Source organism: Ascaphus truei, chromosome 23 (genome assembly GCF_040206685.1).
Source record: "Ascaphus truei isolate aAscTru1 chromosome 23, aAscTru1.hap1, whole genome shotgun sequence".
In the NCBI taxonomy this organism is placed as follows: domain Eukaryota; kingdom Metazoa; phylum Chordata; class Amphibia; order Anura; family Ascaphidae; genus Ascaphus; species Ascaphus truei.
Window position 1 is genome coordinate 1,107,589 of NC_134505.1, and position 14,572 is coordinate 1,122,160.

The window sequence follows — 14,572 nt, forward strand, 5'->3', positions numbered from 1 at the left end:
TCATGATGTGGTGGCTGTCATGGAACACCTGAAGAATTAATATGACTTCAGCTATGTTTAGAACAGCAAACTCTATGCCGGGTATGAAATGGCCAGTTCAGGTCACCTGCCGGCTAAGATGACCAACAACCTCCCAGTTGTGGCCATGGATGGTGTGATATGACATTGTTGTCCTCAATAGGTTTTACTTCTATTTCAGGTGTTGATGTTGTCCTGGACCCCTTGGGCGGGTCAGACACTTGCAAAGCATTCAACTTGTTGAAGCCTATGGGGAAACTGGTGATCTATGGTGAGTACCGCAGCTGGGCACAGGTATCTGGCCCAGATGGTAGATGTGGCAGATGTTGTTGTGGGACATGCAACTGCATGAAGCAGGAGAAGCGGCCGTTGGCTTAACTAGGCGGCGTGCCAAAATGGGGCAGGGCTATTGCCCTATTTCACTCATGGGGCGCATGACCGCAATGTCTGCTACATCTGTAGTGTTTGCAAAACTTCTCTGGAGTGGCCCACCACCACCTGGCCAACGCTGTCCCTCAACATGGTGACTATCTGATGATCCTGTTGAAAAAAAAACGAGTATCTTCTCCGGAAGACTTAATTCCAGCATATCGGCCACTTTGGTTTGTTTGTTCTGTATGGTGATCATGTAGCCATAATTGGAGAACTGTATTTTGTCACTAGTCTCATTTTGCGTACTGACCCTTATCACAAAGACGAGGATTGTGTAAACAAACTCCATCGTTTTTTGTTTACCCTGAAAGTAAAGTTTATACTTTATTAGATGCATATTTTTTTTTTGTCCTGTTTTTTTAAGGAGTTGGTTGACTACAATTTGACTACAATGAACGTATTAAATTGTTAGAAGTAATATGGTGGTTCTGCTTTGACCAAGTTCTTGCTGAGGCTGGAGTTGAACTCGTGCCCAGCCTCCCAACATGCATGCCACGCCTCTCCCTTCGAAAAAGATGCCTGCTACATACTTGATCATGGCTACACAATATCCATTGTGGAATGGACACAGGCATTTTTTTTTTTTTTTGCTCTGAGAATGGGACGTTTTGTTCAAAGCCTGGGGGTTGAAGGCTGGTGGTGGGAGGGGGGAGAGCCTTGTAAGAAGTTTCCTTGGCCCTCACTGACCACAAGACCGTGTCTGTTCTATACCCAAGCACAGGGCACGTGCTACATGAACAGTAGATATGCCATAGTGGATCTTGACTCAAGGCACGAAGGCTGGTAGTCCATCAGCAACAGGTAGCATATCGTGCCCTTCATTCTGGCAGCAATTACCCTTGACCCACATACACTACATCATGCTTCAACAGATCCCTGCTGTAGACGCTACGCAGAGTACATGGAGTATGCTTCCCAGAGGCCATTGCTTTAGACTAAGTGACAAGTGTGCTCATTTACTTGTTACTACTGTACCTAGAAACCTTAACCACTGAAATGACGTGGGTAATGGACAGGGATTAGGGACATTTTAATAGTGCGGTTCCACTCCCGAACCCACCCTTTCTCCCCCCCCCGATCTAATTCTGGGAACTAGCCCCAAAAAGTTATTGGAATTGCTGCTTTTAAGGGTGAGGGCGTCTAAGGAAGCCAGTTGTATGAAGTTTAAACCCTTGACCGACCCGGTCTAGAACATCTTCTCGACATGCAACTGTCACTTTACAATCCCCAGGAAGTTTCCGATTTGTACAGCTTTCTTCTTCCCCCGTTTTGTAGGATCTGCTAATCTGTTGACTGGACAGAAGAAGAACCTCATGGCTTTGGCCAAGACCTGGTGGAACCAGTTCAGCATCAACGCCATGCAGCTCCTCCACTCCAACAAGGCAGTGTGTGGCTTCCACCTGGGACACCTGGATGAAGAGCTAGAGCTGGTTGGAGGAGTGGTGAGCAGGCTGCTTGACCTCTACAAGCAGGGCAAGATCAAGCCCAAAGTGGACACTGTGTTTCCTTTTGAGCAGGTAGGTTGGCTTACGGAAGGGGTGGGCAGGGAGTTGGCCTTTCCTCCCTAATCGGTCAATGTCTGGTAAGACCTCCCAACTGAATCCATAACTTATTTCTTGCTATTGCCTAGCTTAAAACACACTTTCGAACCCTACAGCTCTCTCCACGTGTACTTGTAACACTTCAGATACAGAGTACACCGCGCGTGTGCAATAGGATGAGATGGTCCAGATGCAAAGACCTGACCAATGGTATAGCAAGGATTTCTGCTAACCATGTGGTTCTTGGAAGTTCCAGGGATGCCATGTGTTGTGTATGTACCCAAGTGAAGGTTTTAATTGTTTTTATGGGTTCAAACTACCTCTGAGGCTGCCGTGTAGAGTGGAAACAAGACGCCCCAAAGCAGATATTCATACAAGTCAAATGTGGTCTGTTATTCCACACTGTGGGAGAGTCTGATTAAAGCCAACATCCACACTACGGTCAATCTGTACCTCCTACAGCAAATACCCTTCAGCCACTGAACTGCCCCATGTCTTGATTAGAGGAAGTTGGATTTCCCCAGCCACAAAGGAAAGGGTCCTTTACAGTAAGGGCAGTTACGCTGTGGAATTCATTACCCATGGAGACTGTGATGGCAGATACAGGAGATATTGTTAAAAAGAAAAAAAGTTGGACATTTTTGGAAAGGTATACAGGGGTATACCAAATAAGTAAACATGGGAAGGACGCTGATCCAGGGAGAAATTTGATTACTGGGGTCAGGAAGGAATTAATTTTTCCCCTTATGAGATCATTGGATGTGTCACTGGGGTTTTGTGTTTGCTTCCTCTGGATCAACAGCTGTAAATATAAGATGGATCTCAGCCGAGTTAATTTTAAGATAGGTTGAACTTAATGGATATGGTTTATTTTATTTTCTCATCCTCATCTTGTATGGAAGTACACCTAAATATTTTATTGGGCTTCGAACCCTACTTAAAAGAGCAGTTCCCTCCTAGGGGCGAAGTGTACTAATGGCAGTGACATGGTTAACGGGTCAGTCTCTCCTAGGGGCAAAGTGTACTAATGGCAGTGACATGGTTAAAGGATCAGTCTCTCCTAGGGGCAAAGTTTACTAATGGCAGTGACATGGTTAAGGGGTCAGTCCCTCCTAGGGGCAAAGTGTACTAATGGCAGTGACATGGTTAAGAGGTCAGTCCATCCTAGGGGCAAAGTGTACTAATGGCAGTGACATGCTAAGGGGTCAGTCTCTCCTAGGGGCAAAGTGTACTAATGGCAGTGACATGCTAAGGGGTCAGCCCCTTTTAGATTTTACCCAAATCCTACACATAACATTTTGTTAAATCCCTTTTTAAAATCTGTATGGAAGCATAGTAAACTGAGACGGAGGGAAAAACGTCTCGTCGCCCCTTTTGTCTGCTTGCCTGTGAATGCGTGTTGAAACTGTGACCAGACCCCCTCTCCCCTTAGCCCGTCCTCTCCTCAGAGAACCAAGATAAGGGCAAAACACATGACTGACCCTTCCCCATTCTAAGACGACCCCCCCCACCCCCCCTAAAATGCAATGTCTAATTGTACAAGCAGCCAAATCCTTTTGCTGTTGGCCATACTTGGATTTAGTCTTTGTTAAGGAAGCCATTTTGTTTACGGAAGCCATTTTGTTTACAAACATTGTATTTTTTTCCTGGCTACACGTGCTTGTGCCTTTAACGTGTGTTGCATTGTCTTGTGAGTCACGGAGCAGCAGACGGACGCTGTAAATCCTGCCTTACGAGAAGCAGCAGATAATGTGACCGCCTCTTTTTTTCTTTTTTTTTTTATGAGCCGAGTATGTTCTGTGCTGCTCCTCTCCTCCAGTCGTAATATGGCTGGCGCCTGACATTCGTATCCGAAACGACAACCTGCTTTGGAGATTTGTTTGACTTGGCAAGGCTAGCGGACGCGGTTTAGAAGCTCTTCAGCCTGTGAGATGCCTGCTGGGGTTTTTTTTAATTTTTTAAATAGAACATTTACAGACCAAAAGAGTAAATTAAAAAAAAATAAAAAAACCCACGTAATGAGCACAATTGCATGTCTCGGACAGGTCTGCTGCCCTTCCCCCCATTATCTCTTGGCATGCAATGTTTCAACTGCAGCAAGGGATTCTGGGTAATGACATGAGAATGAGCAGCTTCTTTTTAAATCTTAAAATCCAGACATTTGAATGGGCTGGAAAGGTGGTCTTCCAGCGTTTTTTATTTTTTTTTTTTTAAACAGGGTCTCCTTGACCATGATTTGCAGACTTTAAAGGTTTTACCTGAAGGATTGAACAGTGATCCATACTTATGAGAAGAAGAAAATAATATGGTAATGAACTAAACCATTAGACACGTTGGCTTTGTTTATTTGAAGTAGTGCTGCTTTGTTAAAATGGCCCTCGGTACTTTGCTAGCTTTCTGAAGCCCAGCGTTTCCTTGAACTTTCCACAATGTTGGAGTCTTCCTTTTGACTTCATGTTTTGACCCCGCCATTTTGTTTTACCTGGATGGGAAGCTGAACTTCATTGGTTTCCACTCCAGGCACCCCACTCAAGGTGCTGCCAGTAGCAACCCCTCCAGGACAAACCAAATGGTGATTTCACTCACCAATACCACAACACTGCCCGGGGCTTCCCATTAACCCCAAGTGAAGATTTAATTACTGGCAGCGCCTTTCCTGGTGAGTCTCTGGAACCAAGGGGGGGCGCCATGAGCGGACATGAATGTGGTTTAACTTCTGGGGGACCCCCTGCTTCCCATCTGTAAACAAAAGGGGATGGTAAGAATCTGTAGCGTGGTACAATGGGGTAGAGTACAAATGAGGACTGACCTGCACAAGCAGATACAAAGGAAGTTATGAGAGCTTACTCTAGGAATGAGGGACAATGTTGAAACAAGACGGTAAAGTGGCTGCTCGTTGTGGGATGGAGTATGGTCCAGCTGATCCCATTAAGGTTTGAGGACGGAGATGTTGCATAGGGTGGAGATTTGGCCCAGTTCTGTTATTTCTGAGCAGGTGGGGCCGCCGCCTTGAGACACCAAGCTAGAATCCTGGGCAGGTGGGGCCGCCTTGAGACACCAAGCTAGAATCCCAAGTCCTGTGAAGCACCTGATGTAGACCAATCCACTTTGCAACCATCTACTTCAATGGTTACACAGTGGATGAGGTAGGTCAATAGACATTGTCCGTAAGTTGAACTCTGTTAACTTTAGCCAGACGCTCATCCTATTTGTATTTACAATATATTAAGATGCCTACCCTACACTAATGCCCCTTTCTGTGTCCTCTTTCAGGTGGGCGACGCCATGAGGCAGATGCAAGAGAAGAAAAATGTCGGCAAGGTCATTCTGGTTCCCGACGGGCCCAAGAAAGAGGAGAATTAAAGGGCCTCGACTGCAGAAACCAGACAAAGGGAGGGGTGGGAGAGTCCTCCAAGTTGTGAAATCAGTTTGTCCTACTAATGTGTATGTGTGTAATGTTTTTGTGGGGGGTTTGGACGTGGGGATAAAAGGGCAGACTTCTACTTGACCATAATGCCAACCGTTTCAGTCGCGTACGCTGGGGATACATTTACATCTCCGTGTTTGGGTTTACGACCGCATGAGATTTAGCAAAGAGGATCCCCCTTATTTTTTTTTTAAATAATGGGGTTTGTTCTTTGATTTAATCCAATGCTGTTCGCTGTGTTTCTCCCCCCCGCCCCCTCGTGGTTCCCAGCGGTATTGACACCGTGACCTTTCCTATTGTGTCAACCTTATCTCGGGAGATGACAATTGAATATTTTTGTCTTATACTGCCAATTTTTTGATATTTCTGAGACTGTGTCCGTCCTGCACTCACTTTGTATACGAGGAGCTTAGGGTTCCAACGGTCCCTGGTCACCGACCATCCGGTTTCATTCAACGACATTTCTGGCTCTTCATATAATGACCACTCCATCTCACCCGCCCCACCACTAACAGTAGCCGTAGCTAACTTGGACCATAGAGTAGTCTCCGGGCCTAGCATACATGCATCCGACCTAAACATGACACTGAGGCCTTATGCTCACCTCCCCATGTTGTGCTCTGGAAATTGATTTCTGAATGTAATTAAACATACAAGGGAGATGTTTACTGTCCTGCTACTCCCTAGCAGGTCTGTCTGGTGGATACAAATATTGATTCTACAATGCTGCTGTTCTGACACCTACTGTAATTAAAGGGACCAGAATAAACAAGATGGCTGATCACAATAAATGTTTGCTTTTCGGAGACTTTTGGCAGTAAGCGGTGCACTAATTTGGACTCATGGCTCAGAGGGCCGTTCTATAACGGTAACATAACTCGTGCAAGTGCAGTGGTCAACCTCGTTTGCATTAACCTAGTTGGTTTCCCCAGCTGGTTCTGACAAGCTGCACATAGCCTTGAATTGTTTATATCTATGGTATGAACATCCACGGAAGACTTGGGGGCCCACTGTTTAGCTCAGAAATGCAACTGGTGAAAGCCAAAGGGGTCTAGGTTATTGATCCGTCTTCTGGCTGCAAAATTGGGGGCCCAAAAAAGGCACCAGTCTAAAGGAATAATTTCCCGTCTAAATCAATGGGAATTCCTCGTACAATACATTTGCGGCCCTGTTCTGCAGCCGGGAGAACTTATTACATGACTGGTCACAACATGGACATCTTAACGTTCATGTTCTTGACCAATTCTTGGTTCTCGGGTTGGATCGTCCATAACATTGCAGAATAGCTCAATCCAAATTGATTGAACCAAGAATTTAATCTGCCTTTTTATATGGGATTTTTGCCGAAGGCCCTAAATAGGTTTAACTGTACTGCAACCCTTCGGCAATCAGAGCGATGTATAGTAGGATAGCCAGCATCTTAAAAAAAAAAACATGTCCAGGTGAAACCAGTATGTTGGTTGGTCCATTGATGGCATAAACCAGTGGTTCCCAACTCTAGTCAAGAACCCCCCAACAGGTCAAGTTTAAAGATGCCTGTGCTTCAGGCAAAAAGGATTGCGCCACCTGTGTTTAAGCAGGGATACCCATAACCTGAGCTTTTGGGGGGGTTCTTGAGGACTGTAGTTGGCAACCACTGGTCTGAACCATGTATTCGGCTTCCAACTTGAGTGGACTGGTGGACCTCCAGAGTTGTACTGCATGTAGTCAGTTGGCCAATAAAGGGACATTTCCCCCTTGATCTGAAATGCCCTTGTTGTGAACCCAATACGTTAAATACTGGAAGTGCCATATCTGACTCGTGATAAGATGCCCACACGCAAACGAGAGTTGTGCCACGCACCCTATATTAGTGGAATGGCTGAGAGGTGGGTTCCTGGAATTTTGGGGACATTCTGTTCTGAAGCATTGTCTTGTGTAGCTTTAATGTATCTACAGTAGGTCTTACACTTTATTTTTGGAGCACAGTAAATGGCAGGGTCACTAATGTCCTTGGTGCCAACGCATGTTGTCCTCACTGCTCCGATGTCTGCTCTTGGGTAACTAGTGAGAGGAATCGGCTGTAGTGTTCCCAGTGTACTCCACTTGTGTATAAAGTGTCAATCCAGCCTTGCAGTATCTTCTGTCATGAACTTCTCCTACTACCTTGTTTAGTGTACGAAATGTTGGGTTAGGACTCCTAGAATATCACCTATAGGGTGCCTTATTGTCTCAGAAGCACAGCCTTTAACACTTGCTGCCAACAAGATTGATCCCACAGTTGCTTGACCAAGCTCTACGATCAGACAAAATCAGGTTGTCCTCAGTCTTTTTTAGAGGGGGGCCTTACAAATACTAGCCTATTAAATGTTCCTCACATTGCCAATACAGAAATAGACTTGAAGGCATGTTCTAGTGTTTCTGCTATACCTCAATCTGCCTAATGACTCAGACCAAGCACTTAATCTTGACCCACCCCTCTACGTTGCTACCATAACTTGGCATCGACAATTTTTTTTAATGGGCTGTTTCCGCACCTGCCTTTCCAAGCTGTAGGTACGTTAAGAGTTGGATTAAGGTCCACACGTGTTCGGAAATGCCAAGACGCTAAAATCTGGCGGTGGGGTTTAGAGTCTTCACATTCGAACCAAGGTCTAAAACTCCCAGAATCCATACAGGTTGCTGTTAAGAACTGAACCCAACAGTGGTGTCAACTGACGGATATTCTAGGCCACAACCGCTCTATTCCTACATGGGCTGCCTCGATGCTAGATTTGCCTCGAACACCCCCTTCCAGGCATAATAACAGGCAACTTTCCAATGAAAACCTTAACTTCTGTTGACACGCCAAGAAAGACCATGCCACCAATGCATTGAATATCCTTGCTGGTCCATGCTCCCGACTTGCACACCTTGTGTAGAATACCTGACCCTATTAATTTTTAGTTATGCCTGCCGCCCCCCACCCTGCCAGAAACTTTAGTACCGCAAAATCCACAGGCACTTTCATTGTAATTACACCCTGCCAATATTTACTGCTTTATATAACTACTTGTGGTCAGAGGAAATGCAGGAACGGTCTTCTAGCACTTACCACCGCTCTGCACTTGGACACTAGGCGTCTATAATATTTAGTATTTTTTTTTTTTTTTTTAAACCATTCAGTATTTGTGGGGCAATTGGCCAAAACTCAATGATTATGGTAAAAGGTTTGCTTTAAAGTTTTGCGGGCCGCTGGCCAGTTATAATGCCACTGGGCTGATCTAAGGGTGATTTTAGATGCCTCAAGACCTGGCTTGTGCCACACACAAAAAAAAAATTCACTTGCACAATAAGTGTTATTTGCATAGCTACCTTTTTGTCCCAGAAGACTAGCTTTTCTGCATCTTCTGATGTCCTTTAACTTTAGCGTGTTGCCAACACTCCTGGTATCAAAACATTCACAGGAGATCTTCGTAGGAACATCTCATTTGAAACCTCTCGTACCTCTTCGTGTTTGTACTCTACAATGTTTCGCAAGCCATGCACACTATTAAATGTAAAAAGAACAGTGTGTCCATCGAGATACAGTGCGAGACAAAGTTTTGTTTTTGTGTTGACGTTAAATCCTTATGTGCTCACTGCCACTTGAACTCTCCAGGGGGCAGGTTCTAGGTCGTGATGACCTGTGGGGAGCTGCTTGGGACAGCACGTGATGGTCACTGGGATGGCACCATGTTCCCTAAGGGAGTGATGGGATGTCCCGTACTCGGTTGCAACATTTTAATGGCTTCAGTGGAGGGCACTGAATGCATTGTTGGCGCCCAAGTGGTTATGCGTTGGGTATATCTAGCATTGAGTATGGCTACATATTTAAAATCTGTAGTACAGTATGACCAAGTTGGGTGTGACCCACCCACTTTCCACTGATGGTTAATGAAGGTGGTCTTGATGCATTGCTTTGCCCAGCATGAGGTTGTGTTGCTCTCCTGGCACCAAAGATGATGGGCACTTCTGATGAGGTTCATAGAACATACTGAGTGATACAAACCTTTTACATGTGGGGGATAAACCACAAAAGGATTAAAATCGTAATTCCTACCAGCAAAGGCCCACTTATACTGTGTACAGTTCTTTCTTGAGTCCTTGGCCAATATGAAGACCTTCCACTGCATTAAAACTCCACACCAAGCGTTACATGGTCCAGGTATGCGAGTGTACACTGCAGGATCGCCAGTCTTGGTGTGCTTGGGTGCCCTTTTACATGAAGTCTCTAAGCTACGGTGCTATTTAAACTCCTACAACCTGTTTATCAGGGCAGTCCTAGACTAGCCCTTCTGTCCATCAGAAGTGGAAGTTCTGCTCCCCATAGCCAAACTGCAACACTTAATATATAATATACCCCTTTTTTTGTTGTTTTTGGTTTAGAAGTGTATTTGTTGGCTAAAGTCCCAGATACTGGGTTAGGATGGATACAAGGTGGGCATGGGTTGGGCCTACTGTTCTGAACAAGGATCTATCCCAGAATCCTTTGGGTCAACAAAACGGAATCCACTTTGTCTGGACTTCGGGCCACCCTAACCTAGTGACCATGGTCCAGATGACACAGTGCAGCCTGTAATTATTGGCATCCCAGGACTGCAGATGACAGAGGGGAGGGGGGGGGGGCGCGGAGAGGGCAAGAGGTGATTGGCCTGTACTGGAAGGGTGTACGTGGTTATGACCAGTGCGGATGCATTCTGGGACATGTAGTCCCTTTTACGTAGGTTAGTGAAAATAGAGGGCAAGAGACGTGCTGCAGTTGGAATCAGTGTGAAGTCCCTATTCTGTGAAGACCTAAATGTGAATGGCGTTTTGACACCTCGTAGCATTAGATCACTGCCCTGGGAAAGCTTGCATGCAGTGAGTGCCTTGTTACATATACTTTTAACGAACAAAAAAAAACCAGATTAATTAGACCACCTTTTTTAGATATAGTCTTAGTAGTTTACTTCCCTCCTTGCACCTGCTGTATATAATCACAGAACAGATCCAAAAGATCCCCCCACATAAGTGCACTCAATGCTAGGAAGAATTGTCCGACGACAGGAACGCTAAGTTAGTCTAGTGCAGGGGTCTCCAAACTCTGGTCCTCAAGAGCTGCCGACAGGACGGCTTTTCAGCACAGGTGGCTCGGTCAAAGACGGAGCCACGGATTGAGCCACCTGTGCCGAAACAGGGATATCCATAGTAGCCGGCCTGTTGGCGGCTCTCGGGGACCCGAGTTTGGAGAGACCCCCTGATCTAGTGACAAATAGGCTCAGAATATTTCAAACCAAAAAAAAAAAAAAATCATTTTTATTACATCAAAGTGTATAACTAAACACAATGTAAAAATCTATAAGAATTCCCCATAGTGGAGTGGACAGTTGTAACCCCTGGATTAAGACTTGCTAGCATTCAGTGCAATGATGTTCTGCATATACTTTAACCCTTTATTATGCCAAAAGGATTAGCCGTGCAAAACTGTGTGTTGCCTCCGGCACCAAAGGGGTTTACAATTTATTTTAGCGACGTCTTGGGTGAAATTTTCCCTCTTCCCTTGCGTAAGATCAAGCTGTGAAATAGTTCCGCGGGATGTAACCCCGATGGCCGCCAAAGGGGCTGGCGTCGGCATCCATTGCTGTCCTTGGGCAGACGCAGGGTTGATAGGCCCGACCTGTAGGCTTTACTCTCGGTGTACGCGGCGAGCGAGACGTTTGCCATTTTAAAAAAAAAATTCGGTGCCAAAAAGTTCAATACTTTCACGTAATGGGTAAAAGACGATGAAAATCCATTCTGTTTGTGGGACTTCACAAGCGCATCATTACAATGTAAAAAACCGGCATTCCGTTTCCCAAATGCACCCCAAAAAAATTGAATTACTTCACTAATTGTTAATGTAACGAACTAATGTTCCATTTGGCCCAGTAAAGGGGAATCTTCTGGAACCGTGAAGCCTGTCCATCAGCGTTTCCTTTGTGCGTATTACAACACTCGGTCAGACGCTATTTCCGTTGGTTTGAAGGGTTGCCCCGAAGTAGCGGTAATGGTGTTTAGGGGTACTGTGTGGATTATGGCTGTCCTGCTTATTTTTTTGAGGGTCAAACTTCACCCACCGCCCAAGGTGCCTGCCATCAGCCTTACCCAGGCCGTTGGGTGTAGAATGGGTTCAATGATTGGTCATCACTGACGTTTGGTTTTGAAGACACCGGTACTCTGTCCTTTTGGGTGAAATTAACCCAATTTTATATTTTGGTTTTCTGCATACAAAAGGTATTTGACTTTTTAGCACTGCCACCTCCTAATCTCCGATGCCTTCACTGCTATGGTCCAGCTGGACAAGACTCCATTTTGTTCTCTGAGGCTATTTGACCGATGCAACAATGTGCGAGTATTAAACGTATTGATTTGTTTGTCCTTTCCACTGGCGACCAAGTTCACTCCGTCCACAATAGAATAGCATATCTGTTTAAGTTAATGGAATTGTTCTGCCTCCGAGTTTTTACTTGGGTAGACTAAATGCCTGTAATGGTCGCCGGGTCTTGTGTCCTCGACAGGCCCGTCCGGTGGCTGAAGGGTTAATTATTGCACATGCTGGTTGCCTGGCAAACTGATCCTTGGACTACGACGACATTCCACTTTTTTTTGTATGATGCAACTTTATCGACAATCTGTGCACTCGACTGTCGCAATTTTTATACCTCCTATCGGTCTTGTGTGAAGGTGTAATGAACACCGTAGACTAGTAAAGTCGGCTTTATCGTGTCTAACAGCAGGGAGCCTTAAACTGTCAACTCTGCACCAAGTGCCCTACACAAACTCAGTTGGCTACATAGGTGTATCTCTGATGTGCATTTTCGATGGGCTGGGAATATACTGGCCCTTAATTTAGTAGAATGCCCGACAACCCACTCTTAAAGTGTTTTCCCCTGGACCTTTACAGCAAAGTATGTGGAAGTCTCCGATTTTGTATAGTGAATAAACTTCTAAGACGATGTTTCTCAACCATCTCCTCATTGAACCCCCCCCAACCAGACCACATTAACCATCGACTTACAGAGCACACATATACACTTGTATGCGGACACTCGTTTATTCCCCAAACTTGGTCTGAGTGGGCTTCCCTAAGGCTTGTATGGATCAGGCCATTGGCTTTCTGCTATGGGCGTCAAAGCCACCCAACGTTACTGCCCACACGTTGGCCATAGCTGGGGTCTTGTCTTCAATACACTTATCTATCATCGGCAAAGTTATTTCAATCGCTGCTGTGGCCCTACCAGCTAAAGTACTCAATCTAGACCCACAACACCCAAATCTACTCCTTCCCCCAACCTCTGGTGTGCAGATCACCCAGCTCTTGGGAAGGCGGAAAACCTTCCTCCATATTTGTATTGTGGAACTCTTTGACACCAGTCTCCTTCTGAGCAACCCATTTTACCGCATACCAACACATTGAGGTCTCGTGTGTCGAAAGTCCCTTTGCTCGATGGTCTTGGCAGAGATGGGCGCGCCATTGGGGAGATGGGTGGAAAACGGTTTAATAGTCTGCATTTGGTTTGAATGGTTTTTGAGGTAGGCACGTACGCTCATAAATCAAAAGCTCAAATCTTAATGGCAAGAGACAGTTGTCGTCTTCTTTGGTTTTGATGAGGTTGTGTCATTGGCAGGCTGAAGCACATTGAGATTCTTTGCTGGTCCTTCTGGCTTCCACTTCTTGCATCGCCCCAAACCAGTTTTGCCACCTTCTGTTTTCTAACTCATCAGTTCTGGGTTGTTCTAGGAGAAGTCGCAGCCAAGAGGGTTGGTGGTGAATCTCTATGCAGCCTTTCAACAACGCCACGGATCGATTGAGTCTTAATGAGACCTTTACCGATGGTTTTTATGGAGGCCAGTTACCGCGCCTCCATTTTTATGTAGTTCGAAATCTTCTTTTTTTTTAAAGGTTTTCAAAAGGACCAATTACCACAAACTAAAAATGGAGACTATCTGATACCCATTTCATCCTTGACATATGGATCATCTATGTTTACATAAGCGAGAGACACACACATTTAATTCTGCCTATATTGGAGAGGCTTGCAACGCATCCTCTCCAGCACAGACGGAGTTAATACTAACCAAATGAACGCCATCTTTTTATTTTTCCCTGGCCGGACGTCATTTCTGGAGTGTGTTTTTTTTTTTAAAAACAAGGATTCCCTGCTTTTGTAAGTGTAATAAAGTTGAACATTTTGTGCCAATGCTGTTTACATGGAACTGAAGTGTAACGCTTTTATGCCTAATGTTGCCAGATGCCTTACGTGTTTCAAATGTTAATTAAAAGCATAACAAAACAAAAACCTGCTCGGGGTGTGTGGTTATTGGGGACTCGAGGCAAATCCATATGCCAGTGTCCCGTCTTCCCAGGGCCCAGGCCTGCAGTCCTAAAGTTGTTGACTGGTGCGGAATGGCCAAAAGGTTGTGCACGTTGGTTGGTGAACATGGCAAAGGAAGGAGCCAAGCAGGTCAACCAGAAGTCGGGCCTCTCCCGGGATCGGCCGGCTGCATCCTTCTCTGCCACCGGACCAGTTGTCCCATATCCTCCGATTGTGCCCATTTAGTAGGTACTATACTTCCCCCTCCTCCCCTTCCCCCCAAAAAATGTATGCCCTGTACTTGTCAAAACACATCTGAGCCAAAGAGTCTTCTATTGGCTAAAGGTCGGAACCTTCGGCTAATAGCTTGAAGATCAATGGCTGATTTGACATAGAAATCGAGAGATTATCACTAATTTTCATGCATAGAAGAATATACAAATCCCAGAAATACACAGGTTTTATCAGTAAAACGGTCTAAGCATATAATATATTGCTAGGGTCCCCGATTTTTAAGCCGGGACCGTCCCGAAATTATCATTAAGTGTCCCGACAATTTTCTCCATTTTGGAATGTCCTGGTTTTTAAGCTTTCGTCCCTGTTTTGGAGACTCCTTTTTTTTATTTATTTTTTTATACAAATATGGTGATCGATCATATCAAAGAATAAACCATTTTCTTTTAAAATAAATATATTGGTAAACTCAAACTGATTTTTTATTTTTTATTTTTTTTATTAATCGAACTCCAACCGTCCATTTTGCCGCACGAGTTCGTGTTTGTAAGGGAACGGAAATAAATCTATACGGCGTACATGACGAC

At 45.1% G+C, this 14,572-nt stretch overlaps 1 protein-coding gene across 1 annotated transcript in view; it reads left to right on the plus strand.

Moving 5' to 3' along the window:
• VAT1 (vesicle amine transport 1) overlaps positions 1 to 13,736 on the plus strand; it is a 40,754-nt gene extending 27,018 nt beyond the window's left edge. The window contains exons 4-6 of the mRNA XM_075580160.1: positions 200 to 289; positions 1,726 to 1,967; positions 5,265 to 13,736. Of these exons, the coding sequence (XP_075436275.1) occupies positions 200 to 289; positions 1,726 to 1,967; positions 5,265 to 5,354 (422 nt within the window). The 3' untranslated portion in view covers positions 5,355 to 13,736. The remainder of the gene's footprint in view (positions 1 to 199; positions 290 to 1,725; positions 1,968 to 5,264) is intronic.
• Positions 13,737 to 14,572: the final 836 nt, after the last annotated feature.